At 47.1% G+C, this 27,035-nt stretch overlaps 2 protein-coding genes across 6 annotated transcripts; one reads left to right on the top strand and one right to left on the bottom strand.

Annotated features, from left to right (window-relative positions):
* Positions 1–5,960: 5,960 nt before the first annotated feature.
* GTF2E2 (general transcription factor IIE subunit 2) lies at positions 5,961–27,006 on the bottom strand. 4 transcript variants are annotated; one of them, XM_053940365.1, is made up of 8 exons: positions 26,946–27,006; positions 26,184–26,350; positions 16,344–16,435; positions 15,843–15,950; positions 15,095–15,277; positions 14,558–14,651; positions 7,466–7,581; positions 5,961–6,820 (listed from the first exon to the last, which is right to left on the bottom strand). In XM_053940365.1, the coding sequence occupies exons 2-8, from the start codon at positions 26,344–26,346 to the stop codon at positions 6,701–6,703; spliced, it is 876 nt and encodes a 291-aa protein (XP_053796340.1). In that variant the 5' UTR covers positions 26,347–26,350; positions 26,946–27,006; the 3' UTR covers positions 5,961–6,700. The 4 variants fall into 4 exon arrangements, with proteins under 4 accessions (XP_053796340.1, XP_053796343.1, XP_053796339.1 ...); XM_053940368.1 differs by lacking the exon at positions 26,946–27,006 and adding an exon at positions 26,743–26,927; XM_053940364.1 differs by lacking the exon at positions 26,946–27,006 and adding an exon at positions 26,727–26,927.
* Positions 17,636–24,212, top strand: SMIM18 (small integral membrane protein 18). 2 transcript variants are annotated; one of them, XR_008430466.1, is made up of 3 exons: positions 17,636–18,137; positions 21,589–22,365; positions 22,592–24,212. XR_008430466.1 is itself a non-coding variant. In XM_053940369.1 (2 exons), exon 2 carries the CDS (start codon positions 21,634–21,636, stop codon positions 21,928–21,930), a length of 297 nt encoding a protein of 98 aa, XP_053796344.1. In that variant the 5' UTR covers positions 17,636–18,137; positions 21,589–21,633; the 3' UTR covers positions 21,931–24,212. The 2 variants fall into 2 exon arrangements, 1 of the variants encoding a protein (XP_053796344.1); XM_053940369.1 differs by having other exon boundaries at positions 21,589–24,212.
* Positions 27,007–27,035: the final 29 nt, after the last annotated feature.

The following is a 27,035-nucleotide window of genomic DNA, read 5'->3' on the forward strand; positions in this document are numbered from 1 at the left end:
AAGGGACGCACAGATGTTTTTGGGAGCGGATTCAGCAGCAAACATCCTCCAGCTAAGAGAGCCGTGAAAACGTGCACACATCCTGGACTTTGCCTGGGCATTGCATCTGCTCCCAGATCTGCCCTGCGAAAGGAAGTGGGGCCTTGCCCAAAATACTTAACCTCTTGAACCAATTTTTTTTCCAATTTCCCCCATAAGCCAGCCCGTTCGTGTCTCTGTGCGGATGAGCACTGTCCTCATCAGCAAGGGGCGGGAGCAGCACGCTGCTCGCCTGGCGTCCCCTTTGCCCGCGGTGACCTTTCCCCCTGCGGCCGGCCGGGGGAACATTCCTTCCCTGTGACCATTGGGGCACTTACAGGAAGGCCCAAGTTGCTGGCTGACACTGGAGAATTGCAAAACGGGATCAGGGACTCCCAGGCCAGAGCTGCCATCCGATACCAGGGATAAGTCCTGGGGGATATGAACAGGCAGAGCTGGAAAAACCAAAGCGAGATTTTGCACTCTCATTGTTTCCGTTTTCCCAAGTCTTTTTTTTTTTTTTCCCATCCCCCTAGCATAAGGCAGGGACGGGGGGATGCAGGCAGCTCCTTCCTGTGCATCCCTGCACAGGGGTTGGCTGACCAGCAGCAGGCTGGAAGCAGCTGCAAAGGCAGGGAACAGCTTGGCAGGGCCTACGAGAGAAAACACAGCGCTGATTCCCCACATCAGATGGACACAAGCGAACGGCAGAGAAATGGGAACAAGGTGGGAGAGGGAGAGCCGTATCTCTCAGAGGATTTGGGGCAGATGGTCAGGCAGCAGCAGAAGGGACAGGGGATCCTGCTGCAGGAATGGAGATGCACCAGCCGGGCCAGGGAGAGCAAAGGGCAGACAGAGCTGGCGCCGAGGCCGGCAGCACCCGCAGCCCGGACGGGGCAGGGAGGAGGAGCAAGCCCAGCGCCACTCCTGGGAGAGGGGGAGAAGGAATAACAAGGCTGGGACAGGAGAGATGTGAGAGCACCAGGGCTTGGCCAGGCAGCTTTAAAGGCAGAGACACAGGCTGTGAGGGAAGCTGGTGGCTAAGAGCAGAGATAGGTGGCTTTGTGAGGATAGTTGGGGCCCAGCACAGTGCTTGGCATGAATTTGTTCCCCGAGTCCTAAAGGGGAAATTGAGAGATGTCACTGTGCAAGGGTCACTGCACTGCCTGAGAGCTGCCAGGCAAGGCTCTGTTCTCCTTGCCAGCACAAAAAGGAGGACATTCCAACCCAGGGGCATGAGCTGGGTGCTGCAGATGTGACCTGTCCTGAGAGCCAGGCTCCAGCCAACACCTGACCACCGCTACCTGCCTCACTCCGGGTACAAACCGAGATGAGAGTGGGGCTTAAAAAAGCAAAGCTGAAAAATACCATTAGCAGATCTCTGAAATGCTGTCTCCAAAACACTGGGAAGTCAACCATTAGCAAAGTCTGGACTTCATCTCTGCAGTCTCCATAATTAATAACCAGCTCAGGAGGGAATAGAGAACACAACCAAACTGATGGAGGCAGGAAGAAATCGCACAAGTACTTCAGGCCTTGGATGCAAGCCCAGAAGTGCAGGTATATAGTCAAAAAATTAACTTAATAGCAGGACAACCTCCTGCCTTAACCATCCTTTTCCCCTGCTGTGCTTGTACTCTGCACAATGTCCAACCCACGAGGCCGGAGCAGTTAGACACGTGAATCCCAGCCACAGAAGCACTGATGGGTTTTCAGAGTCATGGCTGTTGTTCCTGGGCTCTTGAGTAACACAGAGGCCACTGCAAGCCAAAGCAGCAGAAAGCAAGCTGGGGGAAACAAAAGCTGCTCTTACAGCACGCCAGGAGGCACCAAAGGAACCAGGGCTCAGACCCACAGGTGGGTAGAAGGGGATGCAGGAGGCCTCTGATCCAACCTCCCTCTCACAACAAGACAGCTGCCACCAAGAGATCTGGGCAGCATGGTCTTGTTTGGGCAATGCCTGAACCCTCCATGCATCGAGACATCTCCCCACCAGCTGTTTTCTTCCTAATATCCAAGCCAAATTTCCCACATTCCCCTATTATGTCATCTGCCATAGCTGCCAAAAGCATTTGACCACATCATCCTCCTTACTGCCCTTCACATTACTATACCTTGTGGTCAGATACACCCTCAGCCACCAGCTCAACACACTGAGCAGTCCCAGCTCCCCACGACTCCTCCCAGGCCCTCTGCCCCCAGCCCCGACCAGCCTGGGAGCTCCGACCAGCATCCCTGGGGATGGAGGGGCAACTGAATAGAGGGAGAGGCCTCAGCTGGACACAATGTCCAGGTAGGTGTGAGCTCCCTGGTGCTGAGCAGAGAGCCAACTGCTTCCCTTGCTCGGCTGGCCCTTGCTGGAGCGGCGAAGGCTGCGGTCACCTCATTTGGGAAGGGAACAGCTAGAGCTATGCAATACCAGGGAGCCCTGCTGTGTCCAGGCAAGCCCTCTCTTCTGGGGAGATGCCAATCTTCCTGCTCTGCATGGCAGGGACGTGTCCAGAGAGCCTGAGCAGGGCTGGCAACACCGACACGGCCAGAACACACCGACAGAGCTGAAGGACAGACCTGAGGAACAGTGCCAGAGCAGACCCTCTCTCCCCTGGGAGGAGATCAAATCCCAGAGCACCTCGTTTGCCATATCCCTGACTTTGCCAGCAGAAGGAAGCCAGTGCCAGCGGACTGAGATCCAAACTCTCCTCTCCCTGATGGCTGCCAGTGGTTAGCCTTGCCATTTTAAACCAGCCAACACTAAGCACTGGCTCTCCTGGACATCCTTCCCCCAGAAGCAGGAGCTGCCAGAGGCTCCCGAGGCAGTAACACACAAAGGAATTTGGGCCCGGTACATTAGCAACGACCGGAAAGTGAGCAACAAAGCTGGAAATAATGAGATGTCAGCACCACGGCTCCTTCCAGTCATGTGCAAAGGCAGCCCCTCCTCATCAGCAGGTAGCGGGAGCGCGGCTCTCCCTGGTGGCCCGGCACCGCCCGCCCGTGCTCATCGGAAGTGACAGCCCTCGCTGGCTGCAGCCACGTGCAGGGCCTCCATCCCCTTCCCAGGGCTCCCTCGCCTCGCTCTCCTCCGCTTTCTAAAAGCCTGGAATGATCACGATGAATTATAGATGAGCTCTCGTACACATCGCCTTATGTCAGTTTTCTCATTCAACCATACGCCATCCTGCTGTTTTCCATCCCCTTCCAGAATGATCATCATAATGGAGGAGGAGGTGGAATAACTCTGCAGTCGGAGCAACTTTTAGGAGAGAAGTTACTTAGTAGAGATCCATGTTTAGATGTGTGACACGCCTGGGCTACTCGTCTCTTAAAAAAGGAAGGATCAACCTTGTTAGGATCAACCCACCAAATCCTGGAGCTGAGGGAACAATGTCCTTGCTGGACAGAAGCCTCAGGAGAGTGGAAGAGGCAGGGACAGGTAAAGACAGCACTGAGATGGGTTTGCCAAAGAACCTTCCTGAAATGCACGAGACCAAGGTGCCTGCCACAGACCACTTCCATCTGAAATACTCTGTTGTGTGGTCTCAGCCCAAGTGCCCACTTCTTCCTGGTTTGTAGCAGATGCTTCCAGGGTAGGAGGAGAAAAATGGGATAATGGCCCAGGGCTGCCAGGACAGAACGTGATGCCTCTCAGCAGCCCTCTACAATGCCAGTCTGAGGGAAGAAGGGTTTTGCCAAAGTAAGCAAGCTGAGGGCATGGTGGTTTTGGCCACCAGGAGAGTCATTCTGCCACACGCAGAACACAAGAGAACATTCTGGAGGAATAAGAAGGAGGTTTAAGTTTTTAACAGCTCAACTTCCTAAGAAAGCCTGATCAGGATACAATGCTGTGAAGAGACTGAAGTGGACTGGAATGGTACTAAAATGGGTTCAGCAAGCAGACTCATGCTCATATAGTCTGAGATGTTTTCTAGTTCCACCATTTGATTTTTAAGAGGTCTTGGGGAAAAAAAGGAGCACTGGCAGCATCTTTGGGAAACAAAGTCCAAGTCCTGAAGTCTACACAAAAGTAAGGAGCTCATGCTTCTCTTCTTTTTGACAGGCTTAGAGAATTGGGTCTGTTCACCCTGGAGAAGAGGAGGTTGTATGGAGACTTCACAGCCTTTTCCAGTATCTGGAGGAGCCTACAAGGAAGCCAGAGAGGGGCTCTTCATCAAGGACTGTGGTGACAGGACAAGGGGGAATGGGTACAAACTGAAAGAGGAGAATTTAGCTTAGATATATGGAAGAAAGTCTTCCCTGTGAGGGTGCTGTGGCCCTGGCACAGATTACCCAGAGCTGTGGCTGCCCCATCCCTGGAAGTGTCCAAGACTGGTTTGGAGCAACCTGGTCTAGTGGAAGGTGTCCCTGCCCGTGGCAGGGAGTTGGAATGGGTTGGGCTTTAAGGTCCTTTCCAACCCAAAACAGTCTGGGATTCTACAGTTCTGTGCTTACTGTCTGAACTTGTTTTCTTCACCACTGCTTGTCTATAGTCCATGACACCACTAACAGGCCAACGTGAGCTCCCCTTCAGCTGTTTTTCAGATTTTACCCCAACAAGCTGCAAAACTTATTTATGCCCTTTCTGCTACTATTTAGAGGAGAAGGCATCCACCAGTGAGGCAAAGCATCTAATTCAGTCTTTCCAACTGGACACCACCTGGACTCTTTTGTTCCTTTGAACACTGGAGCCTGACAAGGCCAGTGCAGCACACAGAGCTCACAGTCACTTCCCCTTTCCTGCTCTCCTGTTTTTTGACCTAACATATTTTTAATCTTTCAAAGTAGCTGGAGGCGTTTTCTTTAGACTCAGACTCTATTATCCTAATCACTTGAGCAAAGAAACAAAGCAGGTAGCCTACCTTACAGCCAGCTTTGGTTCACAGAGAAAGGGCAGTGTTATGTAAGATAACTGGGAAGTTACTCCATAAGACTCCCCAAAGGCAGGAAAGGCAACTTGGAGCTCTGCTGTTGCCCAAACACCACCACCAAAAAAATCACTGCTCAAAAAAGCAGCAGATGGAAGGTAACCTTTTTTTTTCTTTGAGTGAAGATGACAGAAGAGAGGTGAACAGTTTTGCAAGTGTGCTGCAGGTACTTAAAGCAGAGCTGTAATGCAAAACTAAAAAGCCCCAAGAGGAATTGTTTGTGCTGACCTGGAAGATACAGGAAAGAAAAAGAGTTTCAAAACCATCTGGAACAGCACACTTTTATATATATATATTTTTTTTTTTTTAAAGCATGAAATATACATATATATATATATAAAAATAATAGAAGCAACCTCCTAACAGCATTTGGCAGCTCCTTAAACAGGGCTGACATGTGCAACGCTGGAAGCACTGCCTGTTTCTCAGAAGAGCAGCCTTTCAAACCAGGAGGATAAACGCTGCACTTACAGAAGCGTATTTCCCCAAGCTGACAGAACTTGTTCAGTGCCACAGCAACAAAGCCTCATTCTTCATCTGCTCACGTGTCCGCATCCGACGGCCTCTGCTCCGACCCTGGCTGCACCGAGCAAGACAGCAGCCTGAGCTCAGGCAGCAGTGATCTGCCGTCGGTGGGGAGCTGCAGGCACCTCTTTTATCTCTGATCCTAACCCTGAAGAACAGAGAAACAGCTCCTCTCCTGCAGCGCCGTGAAAACAGGATCAGCATTGACCGGCTCTGGTGCGGAACATGAAAATAAGTTATCGAGAGGACATGCTTTGGCCACATTCCATTTAAGGCTGTGCTGCACAGAACACCAGGCATCTACAGGGAGCTTGCATTTAAGGTGGTTCCTCCCCTCTCCCCAGCCATCATTAAAAAGATGACAGCATTAGTCTGGAACAGTAAGTCACTGAGAGGATAAAAATATAGCAAAGATTCCTTTACCTCCACGAAAAGGAAAACGCAACAAGCACGAAAGTTGCCGATTCTCTCATTCTTTAAGGAAGCAACACTGGAAACCTACATTGTAAATTTATTACTTAAAAGAAAAGAAAACACTTCAGTATTACACCGTCGTTTTATTTCCCTCCTGTGCACAGAGCAGAACGTGCAACACACTTGTACCCACAACAGTGAGGAGACATCGCCGAGGGCAATTCCTAATTACTATTAGGAAGCTCTGGCTGCATCCCATCCCACAGCCTGCTGGGATTTCAGGAGCGGGCTTTTCTGAGTTTGAGTCTCAGATATCACCGCCTTTCAGTAAAGCTCAGTCCCGTGACAAGGAAGAAGCATACAAACCGTGGGTGTATTTGACTGTGAAAGAAACTTTGCCTGCAGTGATTTTAGGAAAAGGTTTTCCTGAAATAGGTAAAACAAATGCTGTATTCAACCCCACTAGAAAGCCCCTTGTAAATAATTCCAGGTAAATACCCATTAAGCAATGTAAAAGCAGAGTTAAGCACTGAGCAGGAATTCCTGCATTACATGCTGAGCACCATTTATCACGCTATGCCAACAGGCAACTAGTGAGAACCTCTTACTCAAAGACACGTTTCCCATTAGCTAATTAAATTAACCTCTAAATTCAGTAGCTCATACTTGCTCTTAAACTGACCTGTTTCACCTCGGCACTTGCTGGGGTGGGGGAAACACATCACATTATTATATACAGTCAGTCCTTGTGTGAGCAGACACCGAGCCCCAGCAGCAGAAAGCCCGTCTAGAAACGCGTGTTTGCTCCAAAATTCAACCGCTCACTGCTTGCCAGGAACCACATCAGAGTAATCTTTTAATACCCCAACCAAGTGGTCATTGTGAGTCTTAAACCGACGTTTCTTCTGAGAAGCAGGTTTCTTCCTCCTCGGAATGGGAGCCTGCAAGAAGAAACAAACAGGACTCAGAAGATCTGTGACATCTGACCTGATGTGTGACATCTGCTGGTCACCACTGCTGTGAAAGATGAGCTCTGCCAGAACCCGGGGTGGGGAGGGAAGGGAAGTGCTGGTTCCTGGAGAAGCAACAGCATCCAAATCTAATCCAGGCAGGGAGATGACCCTGGGACAGAGCAGAGCCACAGCATCCCAAGCACAGTAGTAAAGCTGGCATTCTTAAGTGCAGCTACAGAAGCAGGTACATGTCCCACAGGTCTGTCCACAGTCCCATCAGGACTTCAAATCTGTTTAGCAGAAAAGTTAAACCCTCCCCACCTCCCTCCCAAGATACTACTACTCGTGATGTATTGTGTAGCTTCAAGCAGAATCTTCCTCTGTGGAGCTCACGGGGATTCCTGGAGTTTGCCCTCCTTTGATGCTGCTCGGATTAATTACACTGACTCTAACAAGTCATAAAAATCACTGACTGCTGGCTGCAGCACTTGGTTTTTCCAGTTTTTAACACTGGTCACACTCCCCCAAGCTCCACAAAGCCATGCATAGGCTCACCAACACATTTTGGAATTAACACTGCGGGATCAGGAAGGGAGGGATTTCCTAGGAATATCTATAATTTGTATCTCTTACTATTTTCTTTGGTCCGGTTTCTTGCATGGAAGAAATACCCTGTCGTTTCAGATACTCTTCTATCTTCTCCTCATCCATAGAATCCACAGGAATGCTCCTCCACAGCTTCTGGAATTCTGAAACGACAAACTCGGTTTTATATCCCAGTGAGCAAACCCTGGGCAAAGACCCCACAGGAAGGGAAGGAGAGAGACTTGATTTCAAACACTCAAACATTCTGGCGCGTCAGTCTGTCACCGCCAGCAGGCACTCGCTCAGCACAGCCTTCACCCGCTCCAAATGCTGATGCACTGCCAAAAACACCCAAAACCTGAAAAGATGAAACTCCAACCAACAAAACAACAACAAAACAGCCTCAAGCTAAACGACACTCGAGCATCAGGAGCACCCGGAGGCAACCTGTGCTTTTCGTGTTTATTTGCTCTTTTTGCCTGGGATCTCCAGAGCCTCGTAGGCTGTGAATGAGTTTCACAGATCCTGATGAAGGGCGATCACTAACCATAAATGGCAACTTCATTTACACATCTTCAGCTGCCACTGACTTGTAGGGACTCATCATCCCTTGGCCTAATTTACTGAAGGTTCAAGACATTTACTTCAGTGGCTCTGAGCTCCTGTATCGCTGCAATATGATCCATACCATGCTCTACAGATAACAAAGTACTAAAATTCCTCTGGTGTTAAAAAGAAGAGAGACACCTTAAAAACCACAGCAGCAGGGAAACATACAGAGACAGTAAGTCTTAATTAGAGCAGCTGCCATCTGCCTGCACACTTTCTGCCTCACGTAAAGTTTCACAGAGCCTCTGGAATGCCTTCTCCAGGCAGCGGCTGGTACGATCCTACCTCCCTTCATTCCCCAGGCAGGGAGTTAAGATACATCCTGTCAGCAGGTCTGGCTAACAAACTATAAATAAAACACGAGGCACACATAGCAAGGCAAGACTCAATTTTTCCTTTTATTTCCAGATAAATTTAGTATACAGTTGTCAAAACAACCACAACCTCTGCATGCTTAAGGATCTGTCCCGTGCAGCTGGGGATGAGACGCTCCAGTGCCCGTTTGCCACAGGTATTCCGGCTCTGGGCACACTGCAACCAAGTGGGAGTGTACAAAACCAATCCGGTTCCTGCCCTTGGAACTATTCCCTACCTAAAGCACCTTGTTTTTCTATGCAAATGCATGCTTCGAGTCTCAGGCGTTCCCCTTCTTCCTGTTGCCAACAGTAAGAGACTGCCTCAGCTTTCCAGGAAACAAAAAGAAAGGAATTTCACCAGTGAAGAACAGTGTTTGTTTTTGGTAATGCAGTGGTTTTGAAGAGAACCAAAACCTGTCAAAACACCACGTTTGGTTACAGGGAGATAGCTCACAGCCTGTTTTTCACGGAGGCTATGCAGCACCCTGGGATCAGTGTGCACATCCCTTAATGCAAGGACTGACACTGTAGTCAAGACATTCTCCACCTGCTCATCCATTCTGAGGGGGTTTCCAGGCTTTCAGCATAGCTGGCGGTGCCTGCTATCACAGATCATCCCTCACCTCATCCAGCTGCAGCAGGTGGAGAAGGTTTGTCCTCTTATTTATAATATCCTGCTGCAAACAAATGTGTCTCATCATTAGAGTTCAGGATATATGGACAAAAACACCCTGGTGCAAAAAAAAAATGAAAGCTGAGGATAGGTGCTTAAGGTTAAACCGGTCTACATTCTTCTGGGGAACAGAAGTGAAAAATTAAACACTAGAAAATAAATGGTCAGCTCTTCAGAGATCAGCATGTACAGAAGTGCAGATCACAGTTAATATCTAACTACAGTGGTCTGCATTTCTTGTAGTGCCATGGTTATAACATCACTCCAGCTTCACATCCACCTTTTAAATGCGGCCAAGAAATACAAATGGAACAGGCACCAAGATCCAAAACTGCAGAGCTAGAATGGACTTTACATACAGACAATTTAATCCACTAATTGGCCCCACCAGAGTCACCATATCATATTCTGCAACTCCATTTAAAAACTCCTCCATAAATCAGGCTGCTTTCAGCACTACTGCTTTGATTGCAGTAAGTGCAAAAGAATCTCCTTCCCATGCAGGAGCTCCATGTAGGGCTTTAAAATACTTCACTGCCCAGGAAAAAGGGAGTCACAACAACATGGAAACACTCCCTATTGAAGGACTGGTTTGGAACTAAAAGTACAGGATAAAGGTGGAGAAGCACAGGGAGCTGCCACCCTTCAGTGGATAGGAGCTGTCTGCACTTGTTGTGTCTTCTAAAAGGAAAGGGAGATCCATCCGTCATCTCATCACAAAACTGACTTGGTGTAACACCAGACACTGGGCTAAATGCAAGGTCTGAAGAAAGAGAGCAGCTGGATGGCTGGCACTGAACCATTTACACATTACCTGTCAGGCTTTTAAGTCTCCAAGGACTATGCCCCTATCAGCCAGGGAAAGTTTAGACCTTGGGAATACACTCTCTGAATTATTGTGACATCCTCTCTGAAATATGAGAACCTGTGGGAAAAGCTGGCAATAACTACAGCTCTCAAGAAACAACCATCTGCATTTGTAGCTGTGGTACTTCTGCACCTCAGGAAATACAGCCTTGACCTGACATAGGGGAAGATTTTTCCTGGTTTCCTTGAGAAGAATCAGAAGTGCTGTCACCCTGGCCTTTGCCATGTGCCTGAAGAGCAGACAGCAGCGGCAGGCTTCAATACACCAGATCCATTTTTCACAAGGTCTTCCTTCCACAGACCACAGGGAGCTCAGTGCTGGTGTGAGGAGTGCCAGGGGATGGCTGGAGCAGGAGGCTCCCCACATGCTGGCCTGCTCCAGCCAGCCATGGAGAACAGGTTGGGATGTGTGCATTCCTGCGGTGCCTGCAGCCTGATGACAGAGCACATTCAGTTTTCCCATTCCGTGTCTTGTTCACTGCTGAGGGATCTTGACACCATCACAGCACAGAAAAGGTGAGACTCATCTCTCAGAGCCACCAAATTATTTTATCCATCAGCCAGAATGAAAGTAAAACGGCTGCAGGAGGATAAAAAGACAGCAAGGCTTCACCTGACCGCAGCAGGCCGCACTCGGGCAAGCTGACAATCTCTGCAGCCTTAGGCTGCTTTCACAAGACAGAGCCCAGAAAAAATCCCCAGGGGAGAAATCTCCCAGGAGCTTCTGGTCAAAGCCATGCAGGTGCTTTGAACCCTCACAGAGATTTGCATTTTTTACAGAGCTTTCAAGTGCTGATTCCAATGCAGATCTTCCTGAGAAGAGGCAGAAAGCTGTGATCCCAGTACCAAGGCAAGTGTCATGAACAAATCCTATACACAATACCTTGAAATCTGAACACTAAAACATGTTAACTCAGGAACTGGACAGAATCAACACTACTCACGGGCTGCTTCCTTGCTCCTCCAGAGAGCTAAATTCTGGTCTTTCGAGTAATGAGAGGAGGAAATGAGACCAGGAGCTGGTGAAAAGCCAGTTTAGATGTTTGCTGACATCTCCAGCAACATGAAGTCAAAACTCAAAACAATGAGCTCTGACCAGCAGGAACCAACACAGAGCTAAAGCAGAGGGCAGCATAACAAAGATTTTGCAGACACCTTCTCTCTCTGAAATACCCAAGGGGTAAGGAGGCACAGTTACTTTGATTTTACAGCATCACGAGGTGCCTCATAGATGAAAACAATTTGCACTGACATTCCCTGAGTGATTATACTCTAACACACTTCCTTTCTATAAATGCTTACATTTGGGGAATGAAGTCATGGGTAAATGACTGCCTGGTGACTTTGGAGAGGCTTATCCAGCACTTCTGTCTGCCTCACCTGCTCTTGCAGAAAGGTTGAGATGGTTGTGGAGATAAACTGATACATCACACAGGTAATAAAATCTGCCAGAGATTAAAAACAGCTTAAAAATCCTCAGTGAGCCAAGCCAAAAGCTGAGCAAAGGACAAAACCAGACAATAACAGTGTAGAAGGGAAGAAACTACAGTCCTAACAGTCCCAGGGAACGCAGCACTGGATTTATACCAGGAGGAAAAGGTGCTTGATACTAAATCTGTGCTGTCCCTGGACCACCACAGCTGTAAATCAGCACTGATCCCAAGCAGTTTTTACAGCATTAAATTTAAGAAGCTTTGGCAGTTCTCTGAAGCCCTTCAAAGGCTTAGGAAGAATTTTAAAATTTAATTATTAAAATAATTAAGTATCCGAATTTTTCAGCAAGAAAATACTTCCTATAGTGCATTCAGCTGGGGAAGATACCATCTCTAGCAGTTAGGCAATCAAACTGGCCTTTCAGCATTCAGCACAGGGGTGAAAGCCTTGTTCACATGCAAAGTGCTTCGCCCCAGCACAAAAAGGCAGCACTTGACTTGGCTGAAGCACCTGAAATCTGGCCCTGCTTTTATAAACACTTTCAGCTCCACACCACTGACAGTAGATTAATTAGCCAGGAAGTCCAGAAGGAACACATGCAATCTGAACCTTCCTCGGCTAATCACATAAAAGGAAGAACAAAAGCCGTTCCTTACTGCTAAAACCCTCTCCAGTACCCTTGAGATCACGATATATAGGCAGCGCTCCGTTGCTGCGATACATTGGGATTTATTTTCACAGGGGGAGAAAGAAAAGCTTGTTCAGCCATCAAGGGCGGAGAGGCAGGCACTGCCAGAAAGGAGGTCCTCCCACTACTCCAGGCAGAGAACTCCAAATTGCCCTGGCAGCTCCTCTTTCTCTGCTGATGGAGCTGAGGCAGCAGTGGGAGAGGACACCCGACTTTTCAAGGCTATCACCCTCAGCCAACACACGTTCTGAACTGGGATGCCATACGGCAGCACCGTGCACTGAGGAGCACAGAGACCTTATTTCTGAGGATAAACATTAAACTAGAAACATATTTTGAACTGTCATCGGCTGCTAGATCAAAGAGTCTGCCAACACTTCAAGGCTTATTTTGCAGTCTTTTAAAAAACTTCACTTTAACGTTGCCAGAGATAATGAGCTGCAGTAGCATTGCTAAGGCAGAGACGTGTCATAACTCGTCCTGTGCACAGACAATTCTGCCAGTGACTCCCTAAGAGACACCCTTCTGCTGCTCTGGAAAGAATCCTAAAGCAAAGCTGCTCGGGAAGGATGGGTTTCCTTCATCACAGGGTAACACGGTTGGAAAAAGGACCTGCTCCAGCTGCAGTGAGTGAGTGAACCTACTCAGGGATGCTTCCAGCATCCTGCCATATGCAGGTGGATCACTATATTCACAAAGGAGAAAATATTCTTGCCCCCTCTCAGAACAAAGCATCAAAAGGAAAACCAAAACCAGCAGGAACAGAGCAACAACAAAACATCACTTCTGGCTCCGATGGGAAGCTGCTGCCACCTGCGGATAAAAGGAAGCAGAGCCACCTTGAACTACAAACACTGCACATAGGATCCCTTCAGGACACACACTGCAGGCTTAAATGCCTTCCTCTAGCAGGAGGCCAGGCGTTTTTAAGGGGCTTTTTAACCTCTTCCTCCCTCTGGCAGCAATAGCTTGCATTGCTTGCTCATCACGCGTGTGCTACAACATGTCTTGTGTAAGAGGAGCCCGGGATTTATCCTGGCTGCCTGATGCCTCTGTCTACATCTTAACAAAATGGGCTCTGTTATGAAATTTCACAGCTAATCCTGGAGTTATTACAAGCTAATAGCAACAGGGTAGAGACCTCCCTCTGATAACTCTTTTAGTATGGTTGGGTTCCTGCTATCTGGAAAAAAATTGCACAAGAAAAAACATTCATTTAGCAACACGACTATGGTACAACCAGTGGCTAAAACTTAAAAAGCTCTGTCTCAAAAGTTACTGCAAGAGCACTGAGTAAACTCCTAAACATTTGGAAATCAGAAATTCCCCAGTGAATCCATTCTGCATTTTGCATACAGTTTCACTGCTGCTATCAAGAAATGATAGAAATTATTGTTTATAAAGAAATTCACCTCAACCTTCTGAGATATTTTTGTATTTGCTGTAGATGTCACCTCTATTTAATCACCTTTGTGAAACAAAACTATTATTACTGAGATTACAAGTGTGTACTCTCAGTACATAACAGTTAAAGATATACATCTTCAGTTGCTAAATTCTATTGGAAGTAAAGATTCCCTTGGAGGTAGGCAAAGAAAGAAAAATCTTTATGCATCCTCCTGTGGTCCTGTAAGTAGAGCAGTTCAAAATTGTACCAAAACTCTTTTTTTTACCATACATAATGTGATGCTGGGCGATGCAATGGCTTTATGTATCATGTTACAGGAACAATACATTAAAAAAAAGAAAGTGTTCAGTGTCATTGAGTCATTCAAAATAAGATCTTCTGACACAGACTGCCTTACCCTTTTCTGCATTTACAGACAACTGATGTTGGCATTTATGTCATTACTGGAACACACCCTGATTTCTGTAATTGATTTCTGTGCATAAAATGGCACCAGAAGATTTTACCACTATTTGTGACAGCAAACATGCTGAACTTGTGAAGCCCCAAATCCACTCCAGCCCTGGGCAGCAGCACGGCCCCAGATCTGCGCTCTCCTCCCAGTTGTAACCACCCCCTTCTCAAGAATTTTGCTCACATCTCATCCCTCTGTGCTTTCTCCTTCTGTTCCATTTATGGCTTCTTTCTGCATTCACCAATAAAAGGCACAGGGTTAATAAACAGGGAAAAAACTCAACAAAAATCTTGCACCCACAAATCATTCTTTTGGGGTTTTTTGGCTTCTCCTTAAGCAGCAAAATGTTAGCTGCCATTTCATTCACAGTGAGGTGGTTCTTAGTCTCTTCTGTACCACTGCTCTTGAAGACAACTCTTGGATTCCTGGTGCCATGTTCCAGTGTAGCCATCATAAAGCAGAGGGTATTACCACTGGACTCACTCACCGGTCTCGTTAGCCTCATGTTAATATAAACACTGCCCTCACATCTGGACACACCTAATATTTCATTATCACCCTAAAAGACTGCTCTACATGAAGGCTGCTTATACACAGAGGTACTTAAGATGAATTCAGATGTCATAGAGACCCAGGTAAAACAACACCTACCTTCGTCCACAGCAAAGTGACAGCTCTTGTCGTTGTAGAAAAGAATTTTCTTCTTATCGGGGCGATTAACAAAGATGATCTGGTCCCCTAAAGCCTCAAAAAAACAAATGCAAAACAACAACTCAAAATCACTTCGTTTCCAAGCTGAAGGTCTCCAACTCCAACAGAGGCAGACCTCGTGCTACAAAAAGCAACAACAAACTGGAGAAGCTGCAAAGTAACTGGCCATGAAACACATGAGTACACTAATGAATCAAAAATGAGATTCAGAGGACTGAGGTCAAGGTGTGAAAGCTGAACTAAATGTCCGCAGTTGGAATGTGGGAGATCAGGAGTCTTTTGTGAGAAAGAGCTCTGAGAGCTGTGCTGAAACATCAGGGCAAATGTGAACATAAATGATGAAATACAGAAAAGGCCACAATATCAGATCTGCTGAAATGGCTTCTGAAAAGAACAGAAACAGCTCATGAGAAAACTCTTAGCGTCTCTCTTCCCTCTGAGAAGTGAACAGCTGAACTGCAGACCCGTGTTCCTCACCTTTATGGCTTTCTGTGCATTGGGCAGCCCTTCCTCGATGTCTTCCAGAAGGATTCCTCCCAGCCCTCGCTGGTCATGCTTGTCCAAGAGCCTGAGCAGAGCCTTTTTGTCTTTCAAGTTGTACTTGGGTTTGAAGGCATACTTCCCATCCACAACTTCTATTTTCGGATTGTTGACTAGAGCCTGTAACAGGGACAGAAATTTCAAACCTTGAAACACTGCAGACACTTACTACTTTTTTTCTGGTGTGCTTTTGAGCACATGAACCACACGTTACAGCTGCCAGGCTGGAGGTTTGAGTCTAAACAGATTCTAAGTCCTTGGATCCTAGATCACCAGCCTAGGCATAACTCACCACGACACAGAGCACCCCCAACAGAGAAGGGACCCAACTTTGGTGCTGCAGGGTATTTGTTTACCTTTTCTCATCTGGCAAAAGCTCAGCGATAATTTTATGTACGCTTCTTGGGAGGAGCTTCTCCATTCCATTCTGATATTCCGGTTCATTATGGAAGAAACCTGGAGCTAGCTTTTGGAAGACTTCAGCAAAGTCAAGCTTCCCTCACAACCAACACTACCAGAGCCAATTTTCTCTTCCCCAGAATATTAGTGCTGCCAGCAAGGAATGTTACAGTCCCACTTAATAGTTTCTTGAAGGAGGGATTACACATTTAATGATTTAATAAATGTGTACAATTCGGGTTTTTCAGAATTCTTTAATGAAAATCTGAACATGTGTTTCCTTTACCTCGCTCATTAACCATTGTTTCTGTTTGAGTCCAATATCTAAATGCTGTGTTTCATCCAGTATCTCCTCCAGGGTTAAGGGATGTGTATCACCGCGCTGGTGCCGGGTCTGGAAAAGCAAACAGGATCTCTTACAGCTCTGTACTCACTTCATTCAGCAACTCAATCACCAAAAAGTAACTAAGATTGGAAACAAATGACACTTTCTTTTGATCACTAGCCCATGAATCCCAAAAATTGACAGGATCTAGAAATTCCTGCAAATAAACCCCCATTATCTTGGTTGTAAAGTGAGCTGGGATAATCAGGATTTCAGTTATGGAACAATATGCTGACAATTTCATTTACTGACAGCACTTTGAATTTAACAAGCAGTTTCCTGAAATTCTGTTGCAGTAAAAGAACTTCAGAGGTTGAAACATTCAGCATTTTTCAGCTACCACAGGACAAGAAATAATTAAAGTATTTAAAAACAGTATTATTTTATACCAAAACACCATACCTTCATATAATTCACTATTTTAGCAAGGACTCCAAACTTGTAGCCAGAGCCTCCTGAAAGGGCTTTCAAGTTAAATGATCCATTGCTGTGATCTACAAAGAAAGAAAACAAACAATTAGAGGGTGCTTTGATAGCTTCCTGTTGGCTCTCGGCTCCATCACGTTCTCCCTCTACTTCCAGCAGCTTTTGAATCAACAGCTGTGGACAGAAACAGGAGTGGCAGAGGCAGCCACCCTCAGGTGAGTCCTTGCACACATCTTGATCCAGACCCAGAGAGTCAGAGGACACAGCTGTGGAACATTTCTGACCAGAACTCCACAAATAAAAAGCTAAGGAAGCAGCAAGTGACCGCAGAGTTACTGCCACATGAGAACATGTTTGATTTGGTGGCTTAACATCCCATCATCATTTACACTACATGAATCCACGCTGAAATAATGCACTGTATTTGCACCACCAATACCTTCCTGCTGCTGAGATGGGGGCACAAAGCTTCCCTTCTTCCCCAAAGACACTCAGTGGTTACACAGCAGGTAAAGGAAGGCTGTGATTTTTTCAGCTCTAGTGGAGAATTTTTTACACAGAGCCATACAAATGCAATCTAATTCAGCCTGGTGTGCTGCATCTCTGGAACAACAACTCAGAACCCCCTCTGTTGTCAACTCTGGTTGTCTTTATCATGAGGTTTGCTATCATTTTGTTTCCAAAGTTCTTGCAAGGTTGTTAATGGCCACTTCATTAGCCTGTCAGTTCTTAGCACAGCGCATTAAGCACAAATATCCACAAACCACTATCACAAGCCACAGGCTCATTACCAGCACAACACTGCTCAAACCCAATGGCAACAGTTTTCTGGAATTTCAGCTACTCCAGAAAAAGAACACCATCTCTTTTGTCACCGTGGGGATTGTTTAATCCTCTGGTGATTTCTAAGCACATCTGACAGGACAACAGTTATCTCAGAGATACAGAGCCCCTATTATTTCCATGGAAAAATCAGTGAAGCAAGATAAAAGAACAGAACCATGAAGCTGTTACATGACATCGTCTTAAAGGCTTTACACAGCACAACAACTCTAAAATTAACATAGAAGAATCAGTGTAACTCCAGCTACAGAAGAATATTTTATTCTGGTTACTAAATTGAAAGAAGGAAAATCAAAAACCAGCTCCCCCTGAAGATGTGCCCCTTAGGGATTTTCCCCTACAGGGTTCCCTTTTAAGATTAAAAATTAATGTCTGTGTAGGACATTTTATAAATAAATAGAAAAATCATAGATGCAATGAGAGTTCTGAAGTGACCAAAATAAATTCAGAGGTACAACAAACAGTTAAGATGACTTATCATGTTTTTGTTCTGTCAGTTGAATCAGGAAGATTATCTGGTTTAATCTGCCTGCTTGCAGCCTGCTACAGTCCATGACAAGAAAATCTAACCACACGGTGAGGCTGGGAATCTGCAGATATTAACACTTCAAGCGTCATGGTTTGATGGCTGATCCCAGCACAAAGCAGAGCAGGGTTGTGGCCAACGCGCCTCCTCTGCTAACGAGCTCATCCCATCCCAAAAAACAAGAACAGGGAGGCGTTTGCTTCTCACTGCAGACAGTAAGAGTCACATTTATGAATGATTTACTCCTGGGGTTGAGGGCTCGATGCAAATGAGCACAAAGGAAGTTGTCAGCAGCATCGTGCTCTGGCCAATGGAAGGAAAGCTCCATCTTAGCTGTGCCATAGGCTGCACTAAAAAAAGGGACCAGAACGGCGCTCTCTCAGCATCCTTTCACACAAGAGGTAGGTGTGTATCATTTTATAACATTCTCTGAGGTTTATCTTGATTACTGAAAGAAAATATGCCTGTAAGCTGAGAACCTGTAAAAGCTTCTTGGAATCAGAATGATTTTTCTCTAGGCTGAGCAGGGTTTATCCCGCCGAACGCAGAGGAGCTTGTCTTGCACGATCAGACAAGCACTTTCACCATCTGTGCACTAATGGAAAATTGATGACCACTCCATCTTACAGCAGAGCTACCACAACAAGCCAAGATTCAGTAAACAAAATGGATTTCATCCTTACAGGGGAGGTGGCTGCTTTCCTGCAGCCGCACGTTCCTTGTGATTGATTCTATGTGATTTCACAGAAATGACAGCGAACGGGTTTTCCTTAAAACAAAGACAGCTCCAGCTGAAATGTGAGCAATGTTACCTCCCAGGGGGTATTCCGTAAATTAGGCTGCCTAAAAGAGATCTGTGTGTGTGGAGAAGAAACCTCTTCCAGAAATGTGGTATACAGTGGGTAGTGAGAAAATCCCTCTGCCTGCTGTTACCTTTGGAAACACTGGGGCAGCCATCGATACAAGGCAAACAGCTGGCTTAGAATGCACCTGAGATTTGTAAATGCTTTTACCCCGAGATGCCTGCTCAGTGCTTTCTTAAACAGGGCTGCCTCAGTGCTGCATTAAAAGGATTTTCTGCCAGTCATTTCCCTCTACTCCATGAATATGATTCCAAATAAAGCTGCTCCTCTGCAGTGCCCAAAGAGGCTAATGCTTTCAAATTAAAACCTAGTGCATTAAATATTTAACTCACTGCATTTTGGATACATACAACTGCTGACTTGATTGTAAATCAGACTGGCTGATGATATGAATCTGACCTGTGCCGTTACAAAATAAGTAAAACTGCAGGAAACCAGCCCATTTTTGACAGCTTTCAAGGACACTAACCTCATTAGTGCTGTTTTAATTCTGAGCAGTCAGCAACAGCTACCTCAGTCTCGTATTTCAATAATTACAGCAAAGAGTAGCTGATCTTTATCTGCCTCGCCCCATTCAAATCAAAGGAGAGCATCCTCCTCCTCCTCAAGGAGCATTAAATTCCACCTCCTGGCAAAAAGACAAACGTCTCTCCACTGTGCAAACCACTGCCCTATTGATGGCAGTGGAGTGGGGAGGGAATGGCTGTGGAGTGGGAAGGGGCTGGCTGTGGAGTGGGGAGGGAATGGCTGTGGAGTGGGGAGGGAATGGCTGTGGAGTGGGAAGGGAATGGCTGCCCTGATGGAGCCTGTGGAGTGGGAAGGGAATGGCTGTGGAGTGGGAAGGGGCTGGCTGTGGAGTGGGAAGGGAATGGCTGCCCTGATGGAGCCTGTGGAGTGGGAAGGGAATGGCTGTGGAGTGGGAAGGGGCTGGCTGTGGAGTGGGAAGGGAATGGCTGCCCTGATGGAGCCTGTGGAGTGGGAAGGGAATGGCTGTGGAGTGGGGAGGAAATGGCTGTGGAGTGGGAAGGGAATGGCTGTGGAGTGGGAAGGGAATGGCTGCTGCACCGTGCCATGCTGCCAGCACAGCTCTAGCCTGCCCAAGATGCTCCTCTCCTCTTGGGAACAGAGCTACTGCCTTGGCAGAGAGCTGTGCTGGCAAAGGGTCCTGGCTACACAGTGCAAATCTGACCAATCCCTCCAGTGGCCCCAGATCTTGATCACTTTGAGCAATATAAATGAAAAAAAAACCACCAAAATTACTAAATTTTGCATCGCAGAAACAGTCTGGTTTTGTGCCTGGTGTTTAGAGAGAGAGCAAACTTACGTGTAACAGATTCCAACAAAACCCTCGGTCCTAGAAATTTGTTTACAAAGTTCAAAACAGAACTTCTTTCTTTCCCAAAGGTATCCTCTTGCCACTTAAAATACACAATTAAATCCTACTTATTTTAATTACTCCTCAAAGGGGACTCCAAATCCCTTTATTCAGCTCCCCCCTCTCTCTTTCTCTCATGGATTATTTTGAAATAAGTCTTCAAGCCATCCCTTCAAAAACCCCCATGACTTGTAGCCCCATAACAGGTTGACTGAGTTTCCTTCCCAGACTGTGATCAAATCAAGCCACTCTCTTGAAGCCAGGACCTGACTCAAGACAGGAGTATTTTTAGCTTGGATTTGCTCTGTAAACTTTTGTTTAAAGGAAAAAAAAAACCACCAACAATTTAATTAATCCCATCCATCTCAGTCATACACTGTATATTCAATTACTAATTTGTGTACTCAGCTACAGGCTTAACAGAGGAAAAAACAGTAAGTTACTGCAACTGCTCCAGTAAATGTGTGTACGGAACACTAATGCCAGGGACCTTCCCAACAACAAAGCTCTTTCGTTTCAGTTTTAATCCATTGAAGCCAGAAGGATAAAGAACAAAATGTTTAATATTAGAACAATAAAAATAAGACATAGATCACAAGCTGGTTTGGCAGCATGATCCTGGTTTTTGCCACGTCCTTTTCTTTAATAATTTCACAGAAATAAAGACAGGTGCTCAGACAGCTTTCGCAGACACCATCACCACCATGTTCCACCTAAAACCTCCTTGCTATTTCCTCAAGGAAATATGGAGACCTGACTTGAGCTCCTCCTCCCACACCCAGTTTTAAATTGCCTGAGGGATTCAAAGGTTATGATGACATCCTACGGCCACAGCAGATAACCAGAAGTTACTGTAGCTCCTTGGACAATTTTTTATTACATTATAGAGCAAAGGGACATTTGCTGGAGTCAACTTCTTGCTTCATCACCCCCACACCACAGAGCAGCCCCTTCTTCTGCCGGGTGCCAACCCAGGGTTAGGCAGAGTTGAAAATAAGAACTCCTCAGAAAGAGTTGGGTTTTCCTTGTTATCCACCCCAATGACTACAGCACCACAAAACAAGATTTCCAAATGCTCCCAGTGTCATCTGGGCAGCCCAGTTTCTCCAGCACAAACTACTCAGCAGTGCTAGAGCAGGGGAATGAACAGGTCAGGAAATCTGCCCTCCTGAAGTCCAGAGTTTTGCAGGTGAACAAGTCTGTGCTGACAGGCAATTCCAAAATAATAAGGCCTTTCACACCACACAAGTGGCAGCCTCAAGACTGATGATGGACAGGTGGTTGAAACCACTGCACACCTTGAAAATCTAGTTTGTAAGCTTTCTGCTTGTGCATATAATTGAAATAAAGAAGGAAAGCACTTTCATTCCTGAATCACTTATACCACATGATGCCTGCATGAACCAGATACTGCCAAAATAAATCTTCTGGTCCTATCACAAACTTACACATCTGGAGTTTGATATTTTGGTGAGCAAATATGAGTATGCAACAATCTGTGTTTGTAGAAACTTTGAGCACTTACTCTGGGTTTAAGTAGTTCCATTTTGTGGTAAATATCACAGCCTGTCCTTGATTGACAAAGTCCTCAACAGCTTTGTTTTTGTGTTTCAGCTCCCAAATCTGTGCCAGTGAGCATACTCAGACAGCTCTGCAAGAATGGCAACCCTCAACAGCACCCACTGGAATGAGACTACTACATCCATTTCCCAGTATCTGGGCTTCCAAGTGCAAAAAATTTACCCTTTCCATGACAACTGGAACACTGCCTGCTTTGTTATCCTGATCATATTCATCTTCACTGTAGTTTCTCTGGTGGTGTTGGCTTTCCTGTATGAGCTGCTGGACTGCTGCTGCTGCGTGAAAAACAAAACTGTGAAAGACTTGGAGAACGAGCCCAATCCGGTCAGAGCAATGATGAACAGCTTCAGGAAGCGTGACACAGAGGTGGTGTAGGGTTACACTGAGCACCTGCACTTGGAGAACTTGGTTTGACACCTCCAATGAAGCCTCTTGTACCTTACAAACGAGCAAGTCGTGCGCTTTTTGCTTTTGGACTTAAATACCCACAGTGGCAGTTTTATCTCTGGATGTCAGGTGGAATAATTGGCAAAGGCTTTCCAAGTGCTTAGCAGAAAGACAATCTATTGCAGTGTTATGGAAGGGAAAAAGATTCCTGGTTTTAGATGAACTTTTGCTGTTTATATTGAGTGACTAGCATAGAATTTTGTCTACCTGACCGAACAAATGCTGCCTAACATGCACAAAACTGTGTTGCTTAACTGAAGAAAACATTTATAAAATGTCCAACAGTCTGATCACATTCAGTGCAAAGACAGCAGTGTTGTCTCACCGAGTCAACCACACAGGGACAGGACAGACAGACAAGGGGTAAGAAAAAAGTTGGGGCAGGAGGGTTGAATGGCAAGAGACCCTTCAGGCAGGAGAGGATTGGGTGTGTTCTAGCCTTTGGCAGCACTTTTTATTATGGGTTTTTTGCTTTGAGAAGAAAGGGTGGTGGGAGGAAGACTATGCCAACAAGAAATGTATCCCTAAAACAGTCTCTTCTAGTCCTCCTAAAAGGGTAGTTTGACCCTTTCTTCCCCCACTTCTCCAGTTCCAGGGAGCTGTTCTCCCCTTACTTCATATGCTGTCTGGCCAACAGTTTCTGGGTGTTGAGACCTCCATAACCCATTACCTTCAGAATATCTGACCCTTTCCAAAAATCCTGCTGGAAATGAACAGGGACAATTCTCTGCCCCAAGGCTGCTGCTTCTGCGGCAACCACAACACCACAAGCAGTTGGACACACTGGATCTATCATCCCTATCCCAAACTTTCAAAGCCAAACTGGAACTGGTGGAGTTCTTGCCAAGAACGCAGGGAGATGGGCCACAGACCTCCCACACTGAAGAGGGGGATGTCACCAAGCCCAGGCGCAGCTTCCAGCACTTTGCACAAGAGAATTTCACTTGACTTACATCACTTGACTTCATCTGCCTGCTGACACATCCCAGAGCTCACACTCACCCCTTCCTCATGTCCTGACCACAGAACTCTCACACTTTTGGCTCACCAGTCCTCTGTAGCTGTGCTGTGGCTGTGATTTCTTTAGAACATTGAGTTTTGCAGTTACAAATGACAACTGTAATAAGTGTCCAACGGCGTAGCCATCAGTAACTCCTGGCAAGTCCTTCGCACTCCTGAACCCCCACAGAAATGTCTCAGAGCAAAGCTATGTGTGGGACAAGTTATTTAATCCCCAGAAAACATTCCTGTCACGAAGGAAACAAAACCCACCTAAATGGCCACAGCCATTTAAGTGACCTCACCGTCCATCCATGTCCGAAAAACCTTGGCCAGTACCTGTAATGATCCCCTTTTTTTACATATATCAAATCCCTCTCTCAGGCTGAGCATGACTAAGCTCCAGAAAATCTGGACACAGTGGAAGACTTGCTAATTGACACGTGCAGCTCCTGGCTGGGGAGATGGAGACACAAGACACCTAGGGCACTAAGAACTAGCAGAGCTAGTCCAGTGATTCACCTGGAGAAGCAAACTCCCTCCTGCAGTCACAAATCCTCACGACCATTCTCCTCAGACGCACTTCTTACAGTGAAGTTTGGCCAGGACCAGTCCCCCGTGCAGAGAATGCTTCAAGCTCAAAGTCAAAAGCACAACTGATGGAAGCCAATGCCCTGAGTACAAGATCATTTAGGACTCACACTGAGATGTATGATGAAGATAGTGATGACATGTCACCTTCTGCTGTGTGCAACAGCATCAGACTGGGAAATCCTGCTCAAGAGGCCAGAGTAGCCACTGGGATGCACTGAATTAAATCCTGCCTCTCTCCTAAAAGGAAATGCTCTGGACACTTGCAGCATTCCCACAAAACGCCCATCATGGCTGCACACAAGAGGGCAGCGTGTGCAACATGCCAGCCTCTGCTGCTCTGGCAATGCCTTCCCGAGAAGCACATGGAATGACAAGTCTTGGGACTCATCCCAGCTTTTTACTTCACAGGTCTACAAAGGGGAATGGGTGCGGGCACAAGGAACAGAAGGCAATGGTGTCCTCTTGCACAGTACCAGAGAAGACTCAGGATGATTCTTTCCCACAGAACAGCCCCTGAAGATTCTGGCTCTTGACGACTGTCGGTGGAGACCACTGAGACAAAGGTCTTAAGACAAAGACCATAGCCACAATTTACTATTGATTAATAAAATGAAACAAACAGATTCGATCCATTTCATTTATTTTCCATTTCCTACTGTGAACTGAGTAAACCGGCTTTGAATTTTGTCAAATAACTTGTTGGAATAATGACTTGGAATAACGATAGTAATGCCTGTATAATAATCAGTGTAGGAGAAGTGGGAAGCTTAGAGGCAGACTCCACAGACAGGCCAGATTTAGCTGTGCAAGTCTCTTGAAGATTAGCATGGTCTCCGTACCTCTCCTCCCCCAAAACGTGTCAAGGGCAGGCTCTCTGAGTCACACAACCTCAGAGTGAGGGAGGCACTACACTCCCAGGGACTATCAGTGCCAATACACAAACACAGTGACTCCCTCCATCACCTCTGTGGCCACTGCACAACAAAACAAGGACTGACCACCCTAGTTTTTGTCTCCTTGGGGCGGTGGGACAGGGATTTCCCGGCATCAGGTTTTTACTCCACCTCCTGTCTCTGACACCCACATATCCTGACAGGCATCTGCCAATCTGGCAAGTGAAATAAAAAGCAGGTTTTGAGGCGATGGATTTTGACTCTGCAGCATGACAGTGTTGTAGGAACCCTGGAACCTCTCTGGTACTGCCTGGAACGCAACCAGCAGCATAAAAGATCAAGTTTATCTCCTCAGAGCCACACTGGGTCCCTGTTTGTGTAAGTGGATTCTCTGACAGCCACAAAAGCACTTAAAGAAACCCTCAGCCCATGAAAACCACAGAAACAAAACGAAACCTTCTTTATCTGCTCAAATGCTCCAGATCAGGCTCACATTTGTGCCCTCTGCCCTCTTCCTGACTCCCCATCCCTTCTTCCCAGCAAACCCTGCTCACCCCAGTGACGCAGCTTAGGATATTCCACGCAGAATTTTGTTTTATTTGGAGTGTGTGAAAAAGGGATGGATGGAAAGCTGGCCTCCCTTGATTTATTTTAGAATGTCTGGCTGATACTTTATTTGGTGCCTGGGAAGCTGCAGACAGATACCCAAATTCCCAACTCTTCCCCTGGGACAGAAGATGCTTCACTCCTCCCAAACTCTGTTGTTTTTAGCCCTATTGTTTCTTCTGGAGTTTAGGAGAGAGCCATGTGTGGTATTATTCAAAATATGAGTGTGGACCGAGTTTGCACAACAGGGTATTTTGTGGTTTAGTAACTCCTGGCACTTGATCTGACCTCAAAAGTGCACTTGAGAACTGCCACTGCTTTCAGAGCAAATCCTCTCCCCCGGTGCTGCACTTTCCACACACTCACACTATTTTTGGTGCTGCTTCATTAACTGTTTATTTGATACTGGGAGACTCATTATCAGTTGCCACCACCCCAGGGAAATGCCACAACTCCTCAGTAAAACAGGCAGAGACCCCTGGAATGCCTGGTGCTCATGAGCAAAGCTTAGCTCCCAGGCGAAATAGGGACAACTGCTAATTACAACAGGCAAGCCAAACAAAGTGCACCTGGCAAAATCCACCTCAGGTACGAACATCCTCCAACTTACAGTTACCAAAACGTTTTAGGTGCTCTCTTGCCAGAAATAATCACAGAATCAGGAATGGTTTGGGCCGGAAGGGAGCCTAAAGCTCATCCAGTTCCAACCCCCTGCCACGGGGGCACCTTCCACTAGACCAGGCTGCTCCAGGCCCCGTCCAACACGGCAAACACAGGGAAAATGAACGGCACCACTGCCACTGCCTGCCCAGCAAGCACTGAAATTCACAGTTTCCAAAAGCACATCCGAAGCACAGTTTCACATCAGTAATTTTGGCAGTAGAGATTCCTCCAAACGAGCCACAGGGCGAGGCTCAACACACGTGCACAGCAGGGAATGGGTTTTTCACACTGTGCAAGTGACTTCCTTAACAAAAGTGGTAATTGAAGAGAAAGAATGACAAGAGCCACCAGCAAAACTCACATGAATAAACCACGGCAAACAGCAGGAAACACCGAGCAGCTGCTGGACAGGAGACTTCCACCCACCTGTGTTTTGTTTTGAGCTGGAGGAGCCCCCTTGTTCTACCTTGGCCTTCTTCTTCTTGGAAGCAGAGGAGTCCGAGGAGAGTGCCGGGCGTTTCTCTACGGCCGGCGTGGAGAGGGCTCGCTTTTTGAACAGCTCCCGCTCCCTCAGCAAGCTGGGGTCCATGATTCTGCCACGGGGAAAAGGCGACAAAAAGGTGTCGGCGTCACCGAGGTATTTAGGAGCAGAAGCCAACTGTTTATCGCGGAATATGCCCAGTTCGATGGGAGCCACAGGGTCCCACCACTGAGTCCAACTCAGCCCTACACAGGACACGCCAAGAGCCCCACTCTAGGCCGGGGAGCGTTGTCCAAACGCCCCGTGAGCTGCGGCAGGACTGGTGCCGTGACCACATCGCTGGGGAGCAATTTATTCCATGTTCGCTCCTCCTTCTCCCCAGTACGCACTTCAGTAACAGCGTAAAGCTGTAAAGCTCCCTTCCGCGCTACCGGAACCTTTAAGGAGTGTGAAGGGGAATGCCGAACAGGGATAGAAGAGCCGGCTACCCGCCTAACGAGGCACCTCACGGCCAGCTTCAGGACGGAACAAAGTGGCACCGCGGCGGGCGACCGGAAACCACGGGCCGGAGGATGCCGGCGCCTCGCCGCCCCTGTACCCGCGCAGGGAGCGGGGTGTCCGGCCCCGCGTGGCCCTGTCCGCTGCCCGTCGCGGTGCCGAGGGCGGCCGCTGCCCCCGTCCCCTCAGGGCGGCCCCCGCCCGCTCACCCGCGCGCCGCCGCCGCCGCCTAGCGAGCCATGCCGCTCCCGGCAGCCCCCGCGCGCCCCGCCCCGGAAGCGGCCCGCCCGTCGCCATGG

This window comes from Vidua chalybeata, chromosome 4, assembly GCF_026979565.1.
Source record: "Vidua chalybeata isolate OUT-0048 chromosome 4, bVidCha1 merged haplotype, whole genome shotgun sequence".
Classification (NCBI taxonomy): Eukaryota; Metazoa; Chordata; class Aves; order Passeriformes; family Viduidae; genus Vidua; species Vidua chalybeata.

Bases quoted from the DNA above. Each gene is read 5' to 3' on its own strand.
- SMIM18 (XM_053940369.1), top strand. From the start codon at position 21,634: ATGGCAACCCTCAACAGCACCCACTGGAATGAGACTACTACATCCATT.
- GTF2E2 (XM_053940365.1), bottom strand. From the start codon at position 26,346: ATGGACCCCAGCTTGCTGAGGGAGCGGGAGCTGTTCAAAAAGCGAGCC. The intron at 15,278-15,842 runs GTAAAGGAAACA...TCCCTGTTACAG, and splicing joins AACAATGGTTAATGAGCGAG to GCTCTAGTCAACAATCCGAA. The intron at 7,582-14,557 runs GTAGGTGTTGTT...TTGTCGTTTCAG, and splicing joins TCACTTTGCTGTGGACGAAG to AATTCCAGAAGCTGTGGAGG.